The sequence below is a fragment of the Protopterus annectens genome, chromosome 6.part1 (genome assembly GCF_019279795.1).
Source record: "Protopterus annectens isolate FY-2018-M chromosome 6.part1, PAN1.0, whole genome shotgun sequence".
Classification (NCBI taxonomy): Eukaryota; Metazoa; Chordata; order Ceratodontiformes; family Protopteridae; genus Protopterus; species Protopterus annectens.
Window position 1 is genome coordinate 528,043,531 of NC_056738.1, and position 16,414 is coordinate 528,059,944.

At 37.7% G+C, this 16,414-nt stretch overlaps 1 protein-coding gene across 1 annotated transcript in view; it reads right to left on the reverse strand.

The window, feature by feature from the left end:
• LOC122805667 (cytochrome P450 20A1) overlaps positions 1-16,414 on the reverse strand; it is a 427,110-nt gene that overhangs the window by 388,643 nt on the left and 22,053 nt on the right. The window contains exon 3 of the mRNA XM_044075991.1: positions 2,549-2,715. Within this exon, the coding sequence (XP_043931926.1) occupies positions 2,549-2,715 (167 nt within the window). The remainder of the gene's footprint in view (positions 1-2,548; positions 2,716-16,414) is intronic.

Here is a 16,414-nt window from a genome sequence, read left to right on the forward strand (position 1 = left end):
GAAAAAAGCTGCTTTAGGCAAGAGATGCCCACATCCCATATGTATACAATAGCATCTGGAATGTAGATGCTGGAAACATTGCACAAGAGGTATGGACATGGGAAACACCAACAGCTGAAACCTCTGTGTGAAACTGTAAACATCAAAAGCACAGACACAAAAACTATCAAGCTCAGACAGACCAGTGTTGAAAATAATGGCACTGGGAGGGAAGAGTGCCAGATGAGGGGTATAGCTAACACACAGTGGGAAGAATAGTGTCTGAAAAAATCAGCATGGGCAAAACTGATACCCAAGACAAAGAAGCTCGTGTAACATGGACAGATGTCAGAATTCACAACAAGGCCACTGACAGAACTGCTGACAGACAAGAAAAAGAAATGCTAGTTGTAAATATCCCCAAACGGTCAGCTATTTGCTAAGAGTTAGTTTGTGGGATGGCAGAGACTGTCATATAACAATAAGGGGTAACAGACTTTGGAGAAGAGACAGGGGACAAAACCCTCAGAGAAGAAGGGACTGACTAATTTCTAATGAAGGTAGAATGTCTCTGTGGCACTGGCACACAGGATGGATGCTGACTGCAACCCAGGTGACAGGTTCATTTAGCTACCCTGGCATTAGAGAAGCCAGACATGGAGGATGAAGAGGAGTGGAGAGCTCACTTCAACCAGGGAGCAGAGAGGGGATGCACACACACAGAGGCACAGTGGGTGGTGTGACTTTCCACGACAGAGTGTGGGGAAACCACCACTTGTGCTTCAAGGGGAGAAGTGGGCTACCTGAGAGGAAATGTTTCTTACAAAAGCGAAAGGACACCGTTTGTTACAGCACATTACACATCCCTCCTTGGTCCTTTGGCAGGTGTGGGTCTGTGGGACTCAAGCTATCCCTGATGGCTACAGTTCAGCCAGTGGTGCTGGCGGGTCTATATTGAATCAGTGGACGCTTAAAAAAGCGAATGCATATTCATCTACCCTATTTCAGCGAACGATGAAAATCCCGAACTCCCTGAACAGCAAATTTTTTCTCAGGGAAAAAAAAAAATCGCTGGGCCGGCTTCGAGAGTTTGCCGTTTCCTCCACTATGGTGTGATCTCGGAGTTGGTATATTTATGTAGGGGGAGTGTGGGGGGCAACCCCCCCCACATTAAATAAATAATGTTTTAAGTTTTTTTTTGTGGAACAGCAATTTTTTTCCCTGGGAAAAAAAATCGCTGTTCCGAGTGTTCGGGATTTTCAGCATTCGCTGAACTAGGGTCGATGAATAAGCGTTCGCTTATTTAATATAGACCCGGTGCTGGCATCTTAATTTAAACACAACAGGTCATGTGTCTGAATGATGGCCCTTGTAGTTGTCCCTCACCCTAGTAGCTGGAAAAGAATGGAATGATTATTCGGAGGGGACTGATTGATGATCAGTAGGCAAGAGAGACAAATACAGGAAAAAAAAATACCACGATAGTGCCAAGTTAACAGATTTTCACACCCGTAAATACTTTCTATATCTATAACAGCTAATTTTTAATTAAACTTACCCTGATAAAGGGAAATGTTTCACCACTGAAAACTGTGGCTACCAACTCCCAACATGCAACACATGGAAGACGATCCATATTTTCTTAAGAGAAATACTGGCTTTTTAAACGTATTTCTTGAAGGCAGCTTACCTACGATGGGTACAGAGGTCAAAGAAGAAAGAGATGGAAACTAATGCCTTATCTTGACAATTGATAGTTTCTTACAAAGCAAGAAGTCCTCCAGCACTTTTCTTTGTGTATGTCTGGTACCATCCTAGATAAGTGAGATAAAAAAACTAGCAGGTGTCAAGGTGGGTGTTCACAAAATACAAAACACCTGATGTACTTACCGATAAGATTTGCATGCCACAGGCATATTTCGAAAGAATGGAAAGGACAGTGAGAGAATGTGTGAAGGCAGGCCTAGGCTACTCATTAACGTATATAAAACATTTTCCCAAGAGAAGGAAAAGGAATGTGAAGCAATTTTGAGACAGAGTGAGAGAACCAGTCAGAAAGAATTTTGTAGACAAAACAAAACACTTATTCTGATTCGTGCACATCAAAATCATTTTGTTTGTTAAACATCAGCCTGGGTCTGTTTCTTCACCAGCCAAAGCTTTCAAGCAACAACAAGAACGATACAGAGCTGGGTGTTCAATGCAAGATGCAAAAGGAGGAACCTGGCAGCCTGGAAAAGTTTTATTTGCCAAGTGGTCCTAACATTAGTGGTGTAAGTTCAAGTGATTACTGAAGATGGTCCTCTTCTTATCAGGTCTATGCATCAAGGAAGCAGATCACAACTAAATAGCCTAACCATTCAGGAGCACTACTAATCTGAGTGAAAGACAAGAAGGGGCTTATAATGCTACCAAAAGGCACAACAAACTAATGGGCACAGTATTTTTTCATATAAGGGGTGGCGTAAGCCACAAAACTTTGGGCTAGGCTTAAACCTATGAACCTATGAACCTATAAGGAGAAAAATGAAGCAGGAAATGAGTAAACATGTTTAATGGTTTTGCTTACATGTCCTGTTTGGATTAATGTGTTGTTTGAGGACGTCCACAGAACCCAGGCTGACTACCAGGCGGCGGCCAAACCAGAAGGAAGCAACTGGCCCATATTTCTCATGAAGGTTTACGAGGAACTCATGAAGGCTCCCTTGACTAATGATATCTGGCAGATTTCCATCTCTGAAAACAAAAGAAACACCATCAATCAGACAACAGTACTTTTGTTAGTACAACTCAAACAATAAGAGGATCTCACACAGTTTATTGATTTATTATTTACTTACTGTTTGGTAATTAGGAAAGACAAGCTGGACAGTCAATTTTCAGTAAAGATCTGGAGATAAAATCTCCAGGAAAAAAAACAATACTTTACAGTAAATTTGTGTACAGTTTAAAAACATACAAAAAACAAGCGAGTATACAGTGTATATGAAGAAATGGTATTTGATATCTTCTTATAAAGAACCAAGAAATGATCTTCTAAGTGAAATCAATTAATAGATGTGTACGTAACTGAACGTGGACCATCAAGGCTCCTTGGTCTAATCAAGCAGCATGGTACCATGGCCTGCACTAATGGCCATTGTGGAAGGCCTAAGAATTTGCCTTTCCAGAAAAGTATTCAAAGATCAGTTTGAAATATAAATGCATAAAGGTAATTTAATACAACAAAAGGGCACTAATTTATAACATAAGCATAAAAGTCTAAAAATTTTCAGGTAAACAGACTGACCTACAAGTGAATGTGAAAATATCCAAGTATTTTAGCAAGGGTAAAATAATATAGATTCATGGGTTTCGTTATTTACAAAACATACAATGCAGAAACAATAAAATAAAAATAAAAACTTAAAATATATGACAAAATATATACAAAAATCATAATGTTTGGAATGCGTATGTGTTCATCCTGGTTAAAAGCAGCAGTGAAAAAGGAAATGGCATGCAACATTTGAAAGCAGATGTATCAGAGCTTGTTATACTAGTGAACAGTAGCTATCAAGTGACAGACCAGGAGACAACTCACAGAGACGACAATAAGTGACAGGACACGAGTGTGTGTGAGGAACATGAAGAGATGGTGAGAGAAAATATAAGTAGGAGAAGCAAGATATATGAAAAATATGATGTCATAACATGCAGATCACAAGGCACAAGAACAGCTGAGGAGGGTGAAAGTAAAAGGACAGAGAAAAAAGGAAAGAAACTGAAGCAGAGTAAAGGGAAAAGGGTGCAACAGGCAAATCACATAAAGCAAACAGTACAATGTTGGAATTACATGACAACACACTTAAAACCACATTAAAATAAAAAAAAGTTTCTAAACAGCTTAGCAAGAAAGCATATACACAAAAACAGTATAGAGCAATAGTGGGGTTCCCTAACAGGGGAGAGTTTTGATCCCAGTAATCCTTATCGAAAGTGGCCATTTGCAAAAGAATAACTATAAATGAACATTGATCAAACCAAGCATTTTACATAGGTATTTGAGTCTAAGAAGGAAAGGAAGCAACCCTGCCATAAAAAGAAATGAAGAAAGGTAATTTACTGTGAAAAGGGCACTCATCCATACCAAAAGCACTTATTTAAAATTAAAATAAAATGCTTTAGATTGCCACCATAGTTCTTACAACATTACATGAAATGGAATGACTAGCAATACTGTGAAATAATAGTGTTATTACACGAGCTGCACAATACTGTGAAATAATAGTGTTAACAATTACACAAGCTGCACAAACAGAAAAAACATATCAGTCCACTGTTTTCTGTCTTGCTGTTCACAAGATATACCAGGAATGATCTCGCATGATTTGGGACAAAAAATCTATACTGCTAATGTGTAAGAAAGCCTAGAGTGCACACCCATGCGCGCGCGCACACACACACACACACACACACACACACACACACACACACACACACACACACACGGTATGCACCTACTTAGAAAATCCTTCTGTTCTTTTACCATGCGTAGTGTCTACTGTACTTTTAAAATTACAGTAACTCAGCCCCTGCAATCCCTTCTATCAACTGTAGAAACACAAATGTGCATAAATAAAATGCATTCAGAAGTGCTTAACAAAAGTGAGACACTGGAGGAACATATAAAGTCAAATGAAATCAGGCTGGAAAGAACAGAAGTTGTTTTAGATAGTTTAAATAGATATTCAGATGCACTGATAAAACTGCAGGAATCTGTGACTGAATTGAAGCAATAGACTGACTGGATATGATGCTTTTCAATAACAGTTTCAAAAATACTTGTTGCAGCAAGCAGAGAAACCCTGAAATGTTCTGTTATACCAAACAGTAACGAACAGACTCCTTTATTTTATGAAAATACAAATAAGCAATTGGACTGGTGTCCCACAGCAATATTTGTTTACTTAAAAAGTTACACTATGTGTATGCTCCCAATCTGGCCATGAGAAAGCAACCAAGACCTACATTAGTAAAGATGTAGTCGTACCAGAAGAAAGAACGGCTCTTGGCAAAACTGTGGCAGGAGGGAAAATATTAAAAAAACTGTGGACAACAAAGTGTTTGGGGAACATGATTATTTACTGTATGCCATTCAGAAGGGAAGCAAGTTTATCACTTCAGTCAGAACATGTCAAGAAGTAGGTGTAAAATTTAAGTTCCTATATCCAGCAGTTTTTGGAATATTTTTTCCTGGAGGATGAATGACATTGTGGAATGCAGAAAAGGCTAATGAGGACATGAAATGTTTACTCAGTAAACACCCAGTAAACACTAAAAAGAGTGAGTCAACTAGGTGATGGGGACTCTGTTCTCATTCTTCTGACAATAGCAAAGCCTATTGACAGAACTTTCCAGAGAAACATTTTCAACATTCCAAATAAAAATGATTGAGCAAATGAAGAAAAGTCCACAAGCTGACAGAAAAATTAGGAGTGCCTTGGACTTGAACCAGAGACCCGTTTTAAGCGATTGAGATGATGCGGAAAAAGTCTGTCAATAATGTGAAATAAATGGAAGAATTATAAAGTGTCATTTCCATAACAGGCAATTTGCACATGAGAAATGTACTTTTGTTAGAAGAAGTTGCTAAAACTAGAATGAAAGTTTGTTGGCTGTACTAAATTATCAGGATGACTCTAAAGCATAATTCCCCCTTTTTCTTTAATGTTTAGAAAGACAATGGAGGGAGTAATCATGCAACTAAGAAATTAAACTGTTATTTTTGTGAAAATGTGCAGTGTTATTCTTGGGAAAATGTGCATAATAATTATTTCAAAGCAAACTGGTGTTATATTGTAAAGTAGTCCAGTACAGTATGCAGACGTTTTTAAAAAGGAGATAAGGGGCTCATCACTGGCTATTTATGCTAGTGACATTCATGTTTTCAAGTAAGAAAAACTTTTTCTTTACTGTAATGTATCCACGATTTATACTACAACAAGATAAAGGCAGAAACAAGCAAAATGAAGTAAAAAAAGTGTAATGATTACATTACATGCATATTAAGATACAATTATTTCCACCTGTATAAGAACACTTAAAATTTAAATTCTTCTTCTTTCGGCCTTTCCCGGTTAGGGGTCGCCACAGCGGAACTCCGGTCCACTAATGATTGGCAGTAGATTTTTTTACGGGTGCCAGCTTGATGCCCAACCTTCACCGAAGGCACGCCCATTCTACGCATGTCTTTCGAACACCACTCGACCGCGGGGAGGACATGCAGACTCCACAGAGAAGGCGCTCCAGCTGAGAATCGAACGGGAGAACCTCTTGCTGTGAGGCAACAACGTTTCCGCTACACCACCGCGGCTTCAAACACTTAAAATTTAAATTAATGTTCTTAATTCATGTTGCAGACACAGGATTTTTCCCCCTAAGAAAACGGGCTAAAAATGAAAAACATGAAAAACTATGGTTTCCAGTAGGTTAACAAGAGCTGTCGATTGCATCAGTAAATGCATTAGCTGTTCTTTTTTTTACAGTAACAGCTGGCAACAGCTTGAGATATTAAGTCTACAGATGCAACAGTTAATCAGGAAATGGCTGAAGAATGTGCTCTGAGGTATTTACACAAGAAAGATTATGACTAATAGTTAAAGGTGAACTGGCAAGCAGTTCAGTGAAAATAAATGAATATATATTAAATATAATAGAGCACAATTTGGTTTACACACTTAAAGATAAATAGTGCACATTTTCATAAACATAAAAATTAGTTAAGTGAGAGCATGCAAGCTGTTTATTACATCTGGAAAGGACAAGAGACAGGACATGGACAGATGGTATTTATGCAATGGGGAAAACAAGTGTTAGCATGTGCTTCCAGCATTATTAAACCTAAGTTTAGAAAAGGTTAAGACTGTGGGTGTAGCTTCAATTTGGGGCAACTGCTCCTACATAGAGGGGTAACTTCCCCTTTTTTTGGAAAGTGTACACAGTTTTTATGCATTTGTTGTGAGTTAACAGGTTGGGGGCTCAAAGTGTATCTAGTTCTTTGTTTCTTGAGTGCTTCAACTGAAGCAAAAAGTATAGAAAGATGTTGCATGCGTTCAAACAGAGAAGAGAGGCAGCAAATGCATACAAGATTAGCCTGCCGGGCATTAATGTGTGCATGAAAGTAGAAAGTTGAAAACATATTTAAAAAAAAAATGTCATGCAGAATATGTGAAAGTAATTTCTTACAAGAATGACTACCTTATTAATGTTATCATGGGATGCCAATGGTTCTGCAAATATTAAAAAAAGCAAAGAGTAATGAATTATATTAAAAACTGTAGAGTGAAAATAGCAATGCTACAGGATACCATACCCCTTAACTATCCAGAATTTCACAGAATGTCCAGATTTTGTCTCATATTTTTGGTCTGCTCCTCGTAAAAGTAGTGGTTTTCTGGCAAATCACGGAGGAATGAAGTCACCAGATGGGTTTGACATGATGGTTAAGGTCTTTGCCTCACAGGCAAAGAATACAGGATTTGATTCTGACTTCAGGTTATTGGCTAGGATTAAAATGGCCCTTCAGGGCAGGTAGCCTAGTATCCACCTATGAACCTATAAAGACAAGACATTTGAGTTTCAGACTTTATCTTCCAGAAAATACATGCCAATACAAATTGTGTTATTCTAGTAACTTTACAAAACCATTATTTAAAATCTGAATATATTTTTCAGCCTTTGTCCCCCCCCCGCCCCATTATTTTTGGCTTTGTCCATATTTCTTGTGCCAATATGTTGAGAGCTATGCAGGAAACACATTTGGATAGAAACAAGCATGCAAGCATGTGAACTAGACAAAGGCCTTCAGAATAGATATTCAGCAGATATCAGGGACAAAGAAAAAAGAATGATAATAATTTTGATGGAAAGCATGGTTCCAATAGTGATAGAAGAGGACAGGAAAGACACTATTGGTAGATTTGTCGTATTTGGGGGTTATAGGCATGGCAGGCAGATAATACCTTTAGTTGGAGTATAAATACATGCCAGTATAATTACAGAGATTAACAAGGATTTTGGAAGAAATAATTAGCTTTAAATGGGTAATATCATTTACAGGTAGGGACTGGAACCTAATTTGCAATAATAAGGTTGTATCAGGGTGACTTAGAATGAAAAATAACAGTCAAGAGCTTAAAAAGGTTGCTGTTAAAGCAAGTATTTTTGATAATTCCTCAGCATAAATAATCTTAGCACAATGACTCAGGCAGCAGAAAGTACAAAAGGTTGTTGCCAAACTTGGGGATCCTATAGCAAAAGAACCAACCAAAAATCCTAAACAGGTTGAGATATTTTGTAAATTCTATGCAAATCTGCCTAAAGCAGAGGAATGGGGGAAAACAAGAAAAGCACAAAGGGAAATATTTATGGAAGAATTAACTTTCCCAAGGTTAGATGAAGACGAGGCTCAAAATTTATAATAAAGATAGGAAGGGATGCAATACAATCTCTACTTAGATCATGCACCAATTTTTATTCAGGCTCAGTTACTGTACCTTAGGCAAAATATGCAAATTTTTTATTTTCCCTACTAAGTTCCTTGATACATCCTCACTAGTGCAAATCAATTTCCATTCCCCTAACATAAACAATATTTCTTGATAAAAGCTAATCATTTCTTCCTAATTTGTCTTAAGCTCCATATTTACTCTATAACTCATCCCTTTATTTACTCTATAACTCATCCCTTTCTCTCAGAAGTCTCATGATTAGTTGCTTGCACCTGCAAACAATTCATATCCAAGTTAAAGCAGTTGGTAATGAGAAAAAACAGTAACTTTGCATATGCATGAGAATATCTTTGTAAATTTCACTCAGAACAAACACACTGTTCAGACTTCTCATGTTTAATTGCTTGCACCTGTAGATATATTGTCTCTCACTGACAGGATCTGCTATTGGAAAAAATCCTACTGACTTTGCAAATACAAGAAAACTACCTCAATGCATTGTATTATTTTTTTAAACCTATTTGTTTAAAAAACTTTGTCTATAGCTTAAACTAAGGACATTAATCCAGACTTCCACACATGTAAAATTTGAGATTATTATCGTAATTCATATGCACTTTTGCATCCTCCACCCCAGGAGCCAAAGATCACATTATATTAAGTTTATAGCTTTATTCTTTCTTGACTTTCTTAACTTGTAACAGAATAAAACTCGGGTACATTACAACTAAGAAAAAGTAGTGCCTTGATTCATTATGTTTAACATATACAGAAGTCACTGATAAGATGCACACCCCCTCAAATTAAAAACAAAAACCTGACTGCATCACATACAAAACTGTTTTAGAATATAACATGGAATTTGGATCATGAAATTTGTATAAAAATACTAATAAGAGTAAACACTTATTACCGTTTATTGACCAGGTCGGTGAACTGGTCTACTGACCATTCTTAGTCCAACCTCACACAGCAGCAAGCAAGTGACTTTCACAACAAGATGCAATAATAAAACAAAGTAAATACACTTTGCATGTCAATGAAGTGAGCTGTTACTCCAATATTTACAAAGAGTGAAAGAATAATGCATCATCAAATAACCTTGAGAAATGTTGAAGTCACTGATTATTATACAGATGACAAATACAGTACGCATTATCTCGATAGCAACTGCATGAAAATTTCATAAGGGAATGCCACTTAAAGGCTTTTTAAATTCTCACAACTTTTAGTTGTTCATCACTCCCGTGTTCATCACTCCCGTCATGTCCTTCTAAGCATTAAATGACAAGTGGTATGTATGTTTTACAGTTCGCCCACCAGTTTAACACAGTCAAAAAGTTAAATGCCAGTCTTTCTCAACTAATTCCTCTTGCAAACCACATTTCACATGTCTAATCTTACCTGTAGTGGGACTGATTACTTACAGTTTCACATTTATTCACTATTTCCATAATGCAGTTGGCCTTCTTCATGATCATCTGAATCCCCTGACACCAGTCTCAGGTTCAAATCCAAAGTACTCTTGATTCTTGCAGTCTACTTTTGTACTTATTTTAAAGTGTTTTATATGCTAAGAAAAGTAAAATAAATACTAGACTGAGGCAAACATTTGACTAAGTGACATTTAAGAACCTTATGTACGTGTTTCAACTTGCATACAAATTTGACTTAAGGGCAAACTAAAAAACGGATCTCGTCCTTAACCCAGGGACTACTTGCATATCATATAATCTATACAACATTATATAAATTATTCAGTGACTGCCTTCTGTTAAACCTCACTCCTCCTCCAAACCATTTTTCTGCATGAATTGTTTCAAAAATTTCATTTTTTTAAACAAGAAACATATTAAATAATTGCTTAGGACATAGGCAATCATACATTTATATAAATTAAAACAAACCAAATTGACATATTTTTAGTTGCAAACATTATTCAAATCCTGCCTTCTTTTAAGCATCATTTCTCCTCCAAAACTTTATTCTGCAAGTACTGTTCCCACAATTCTCACATTTCTCTATGCAATTTGATCCTACTCTTTTCTGAAGGTGCAATTTATAGTTGCTTTATCTCTGTTACTATATTCACTACTTCTAGTACAGTTGGTTTAGATTTTGATTTCCATTTTCTAGTAAGTGCTTTTTGGCAGCCACCATAATTAGACTATGCAAGGCCCTACTATGTCTCTGCAATTCCGATTCAGTACCAACGCTCAAAAAAAATTCCTTAGTTACACCAATTTGCTCACCCAGTATTTTTGACAGAGTACTCTATAAGGAGTTTTATTAGCCTGCCAACTCATCACACTCCCAAAAAATATGTTCCCAATTACCTCTTTCTTCCCCATCACACCTCTAAGATTTGCTATCTACCTGAGAAAAAATTCTTTGGTGTCTACTTGGTATATAAAAATACCTATGTAAACACTTCCAAGCAAAGATCCAAAATCTTCTAGACTTTGTTGCATATTTGGGAGTCATACATACACCCCCCATTGTTTTTTAGTGAACTCCTTATCCGATTTTTCTTCCAAATCCTTTCTAACCTCCTCTGATCGACTCTTATAGTTATTATGCAATATTTTATATGCTCTACTAATTATCTCTTTTAAACAGCCACTTCTGTTCTAGATTCTACTAAAAATTCTACCAGTGATTTTTGCAATTTTATTAGCTCATCTGAAGAGCTAATTAAAGTTTCTTCTATTTTTGTTTTTGCAGTCTTTTATTATATTGACTGTATGCATTTCTACAGTGTTTTTCTTACTTTAAACACTGCTGAGTACATTCGATTTATTTTTCTTTCCTCTAAGTTACTATAAAACATCTCCAGTGCCAAAGCTGAAACTTGAACTACATTTTTGCTGAACAGCTACAAGACTATTCCCAGCTAGAGTTTTGTTTTTTCTTCTTTCTTTCTGGTTGAATTTTTTTAGTTTATCCAAATGTCTTCTTTGATGGCAATAGGGCAGCATAATTACCAACCAAGTAACTGAATTTTTTTATCCAGTTAGGTTTTACTGGTCTTTTATTTCAACAATTGCAGTTTTCACACTAGCATAACTCTAATCAACCTGGTGATCAATGTACTGCCATCTTGGAAGTCACAGCAATCACTTTTTACTTGGTGGTCTAAGATGCATTACCACTATTAGGAATTGCTTTACTGTAGGACTGAAGTAGAAGGAAGGGTCTATGGGCAAGCAAGCAGAGATAACAGAAGCATGAATCTTTAAAGAAGCACAACAAAGTCTAGTTTTGTAAAGATCTGACAGACAATCTACGGCCATTTCTTCACGCACTTTATTTGCACCCTGGTCTCTAAAAAGAGAACAGAAGAATTCTTTCAACTTTGCTAGGTCAGATTACCTTCCTAGCATCCATCATAATGTTTAACACATCCTCAGAATACACATGCCTGACTGCAATCAATGCATGTTAATCCAAGCTGTCAGCCTTAGGGTGTCCAAGCTGGGGTACAGAAGAGACCCTTTGTTTTCAGTTTTCTGTGAGAAGGTTCATTCATACAAAGAAGCAACACTTCACATGTTTCTCCTGTTAGCCTGTGTAGCAGAGATAAACAGTGTTGCCTTGTCCAAAAGGGAGCGACTACTATGATTTATGACATGTCCTCCTTGAATTTTATTAGTACACCCAAGATCAAAGGCATAGAAGGGAAAGTGTAAAGAAACAAACCTGTCCAGTTCAGGGAGAATGTGTCTATTTTTTAGGCTTCTGGAATTCCTGTTCTGTAGCATACCTTCCTCATTTACCTGTTTAAAGATGAACTAAAAAGACCTACTTCTAACATACCCCACATCATGATCAGATCTAGGAAGACATCCCTCTTTAACAACTACTCGTGAAGATCTACCTGAGATCTGCTCATACTGTCCACCAGCACATTTTCTTGTGAAGGGATGCAGGCCTCTGTCAGAGTTATACCTGCTTCTTGTGCTATCATGCAAGCCTGCATAGTAGATATGAGTAAATCTACCACATCACAGTCATGATCTGGAAGATCTGTTTTTTCCATACCTGGCTGAAGGCCTATAATGCCAGAATGATCATAATTTCTTTCACAGTATATTTGTACCTTTCATTTTGATCGTAAGTCTCCTGAACTAAGGAGGTTGTAGTGAGGAGCATAATGGGCAGGGATGCTCCGAGTGTCAGTCTCAAACTGAGCTGGAGCTACCCTGATCACTATAACATTTCCTTTTTGATGCAAGAAAGGAGCTGAATCTTGGTCTCCAGAGGTTAAATGTGCGGGCAACACCCGTTTCTGAGGTACCACTGGAGTGTTCCATCAACAAGGGGGCCAGTGACATCATCATCAGGATGCAGTGGCCATGTAATTCATCAAGCTGAGAAACTCTCTGGATGAAATTACCAACTGATGGAGAATATTCTGAAAGAAAATGTAGAGAGAACAAACTTTTTCTTCTCAGAGAAAGACTATCTGAAGATTCATATTTAGATGCACTCTTGGGAAGGCCAGGCTGTTTGTGGGAATGAGAATGTACATCTGCAGACCAACTGTGAGGCCCAGGTCCCTGAAGACATTCAGTGTAAAGTTCAAAACTGTGCACATTCTCTCCAAAGAATCTTTCTGGATAATACAGTCATCTAAGTAAGGGTAGATGTGAATGCCCTTTGCCTTGCAAAAGGTTATCACTGTAGCCAGGCATTTGGTAAAGACGGGTGGTGCAGTACACAAGAAAAAAAGAGCAAGAAAATTACAGCTCTTTCCCACACTCAGCTATAAACCTGAGGAACTTCCTGTGGTTCCTGGCAACTGGGGATATGGAAGTAAGCATCCTTCGGGTCTACTGTGACTATGATGGTGCAAAAAGGGAGAATTTTTTTTTTTTTTTAAATGTTGAAATGTGGAATGATGAAAAACTTGTTTAGATAAGTCCAATATGGGTCTTCATGTACTTTCCCTTTTTTGGCACAAGGAGTCTAGAGAAGAAACTTTTGCTTTACTCTTCTGGGGATACTCTTTCAATGGCCAATTCCTCTGCACTTCAAAGTTTTTCTTGCAACTCTTCTTTGTAGCCCTGCTGTAGAATGTTTAGAACCCATGGGTCCTAGGCAAAGTTTTTCCCAGATTTGAGCAAAGAAGGCTAAGCACCATCTAACTCCTTCTGAAGGTGGAGGAGGGTGAGATTGGGGAATAGAGTTTTGGGTTGGGGTAGGCTTAGGGATGAGGAAGGAAGGTGCTTCTCAGCTGAAGATGACTCCAAAAGACACTGGCAGTGAATGTGTCTCAATGCATCCTGGAGCTGCTGATCCTACAGAGACCAGAGTTCATCCAGCAGATGTCCTCTCGATCTTTCGAAGTTTCTCCCCATGCTTCTTGCTGGAGTGTCTTTCCCTAGGTGAAGGTTCCTATAACCACCCGTGTCCATATACATTTTCACTGAATCTACTGTTTCTGGCTGTATCCCAAAAACTCAGCAGCAAATGAACTGGTGAACATCTAAATTGTCCATAAGTAGGTGTGCATCCCATTCAAGCCAGTCTCTCTGCTTTACACCCTCTAAGTGTACGAACAGGCTCTAGTTCTCAACAATCCTAAAAAAGATAAAGTGGATATCAGAAAATGAACGCATTCATGCCCATGTTTCCAAGAACAGAACTTTTACTGTGTGATCCAATGAACAGAAATTGAGCCAGCATCTTCTTAGCCCCAACATTACAGAAGGCATGCTTGTCTACTGCCACTCACTTATCCATTTTAATTTTCAGCAGTTATTTGAAACACCTCTCCTTTGTAAGCATCTAATGTTCACATATATTCATAGACATTTCGATTCCATATTACGACAGCAAAAAAACCTTCACTGTGAACACTCCTTTGGCAATTAGCTGGGCTAAACAAAAGGTTTTCCTGACAACAATTGCCAAATGATGGTCAAAAGAGAAGGAATTACCAATCAGGTACCAAGACTTCTGACTATATTTTAATTTTGCAGTGGTGTGTTGTCTATAGAATATGATGGGTGAGGGGCTGTCTATCAGAAGTGATAATCCTACATGTTTTAGCATTTAGTTTGACCCTAATTTAAATTCGCAAGCGTTTACTAGGGAAGAGTTAATTCTGGAGGATTTGGGTGTCATAGTGTGACTTAACGACAACCACCATTTTGCAATCAGCTGCAAACTTTGTAGCCAGAGGCCATGAATCTTTGCTTGAAGTAAATACCAAGAAGGAGATACCAAGAAGGAGAGGTCTCAAAACAGAGTCCTGAGAGGCACCACTGTTCACTTTTGTACTTTCTGATGAGGCACCTGGAGCTTGCACTGTGTGGATTCACTCTGTCATGCAATGTCCAAATTTGTGTGAGACTGTCACAGATTATTAATTCAGTGGTGTAGTAGGCATCAATTTGATTAAAGAACCAATATCAAAAGGTGACATCATTTCCTTTCTCATAAGGTACAGCAACCTCAAAAGACAGTCGGTTAAAATTACTTGTCCCTTTCTACATAATTGTATCTTCCATTTTAAACACTACACTTACATCAAAACATTTAACAACCTTAATATATATATTGTTTTCTTTTTCCATTCCATGTTTGGTTCCCGTACACTCTAAGAACAGGCTAATCTCAGGCTAGCACACTTTTAACTTGTTTCATGAGTCAGGTGGGATTAGGGTGTCAAGAGCAGACCACCACAAGTCATAGGTGGACTTCCCATTTAAGAAATACAAGACACTGGCCATTATGCTAGATGTCAAGTAGACATGCACAGCAAGCAAGAAAGGAAAAAAATGTTAAGACGATTTCCATTTACTGGAGAACGAGATATGTTAGAAGCCTTTTGGGAGTTCATCATGAGAGGGTGTATCAGCCAACAGTGTGGACAGTACACAATATTTTAGGAGTGCAAAACTTAACAGTGTTGTCAAAACATTCTTCCAATAGGAGGGAGGAGGAGAGATAAGTGCCAAGGACAGTTCTTTTTTGTGGTACAAAGAAAGAGAGGGGCCAGGAATCTCACTTCTGGGACCAGATGAACCAAAAAGGGAGGTGTCTTTCTGGGATGAAATATAAAGATGCTTTTAACTTTCTCTGATGTGCAGTTAGATTATTATGAGCACAAAGTGAAGACAGATTCCCCATGAAGAGTGGCCAGATCTGATAAAGTAGATTCCTGAAATAAGAAAAGCTGTGGGCAGGGCATGATACCCACAGCAAATGAAGTACTGCATGTCACGAAACATATAGTGACGTTAAAACTTAAAGCAGGATGGGAAAAGCTATTAGACAGACAGCTTCAGACTTTTCGTCAAGTGGATCTGGGAAGAGATGGAACTTCAAGTTCATAACGCTTGTTCAACAAAGACAATTATGTGATTACTTGATTACTTACAAAAACTATTACAAGATTATAAAAAGCCCCAAAGGAACATCTAATATGTAGACTAACACCATCAGTCTATGACTTAACAAGAGAAGCAGTTAAAACAGAGAAAAAGTTAAAACCTTACTAGCATTTGGTTAACATGGTTGTAATATTCAGACAAGTATGAACAGTTAAAGAATGTGGGACAGAACTTTAAAGGAGAAGTCTTTGGATGTGATCAATATGACATGAACACACTGTGTAATTTGAGAAAAGGTAATGTAAAAGAACTGTCCAAAAAATGGTGGTCAAAAAAAAGATTGTGTTGTAAGAAGGAACTATGATATGTAAAATTGACAAGGAGCACACCTGTATTAATGTATTTTTTTGATGGTGACAGCCAACCAAAGTTTGCTTGATTAGTTGAGCTGTGTGTGGTTAAGTGTTCAATAAAGTTTTGAACTATTAAAAAATACAGATCCCTGATCAATCATAGTAGCTTTTTCAAGCTCACATTTTTGGTTACAGATTAGCTGCTGGGCATCACACAGTAAATTGAAGTTAATTGCTTAAATAAAGACAC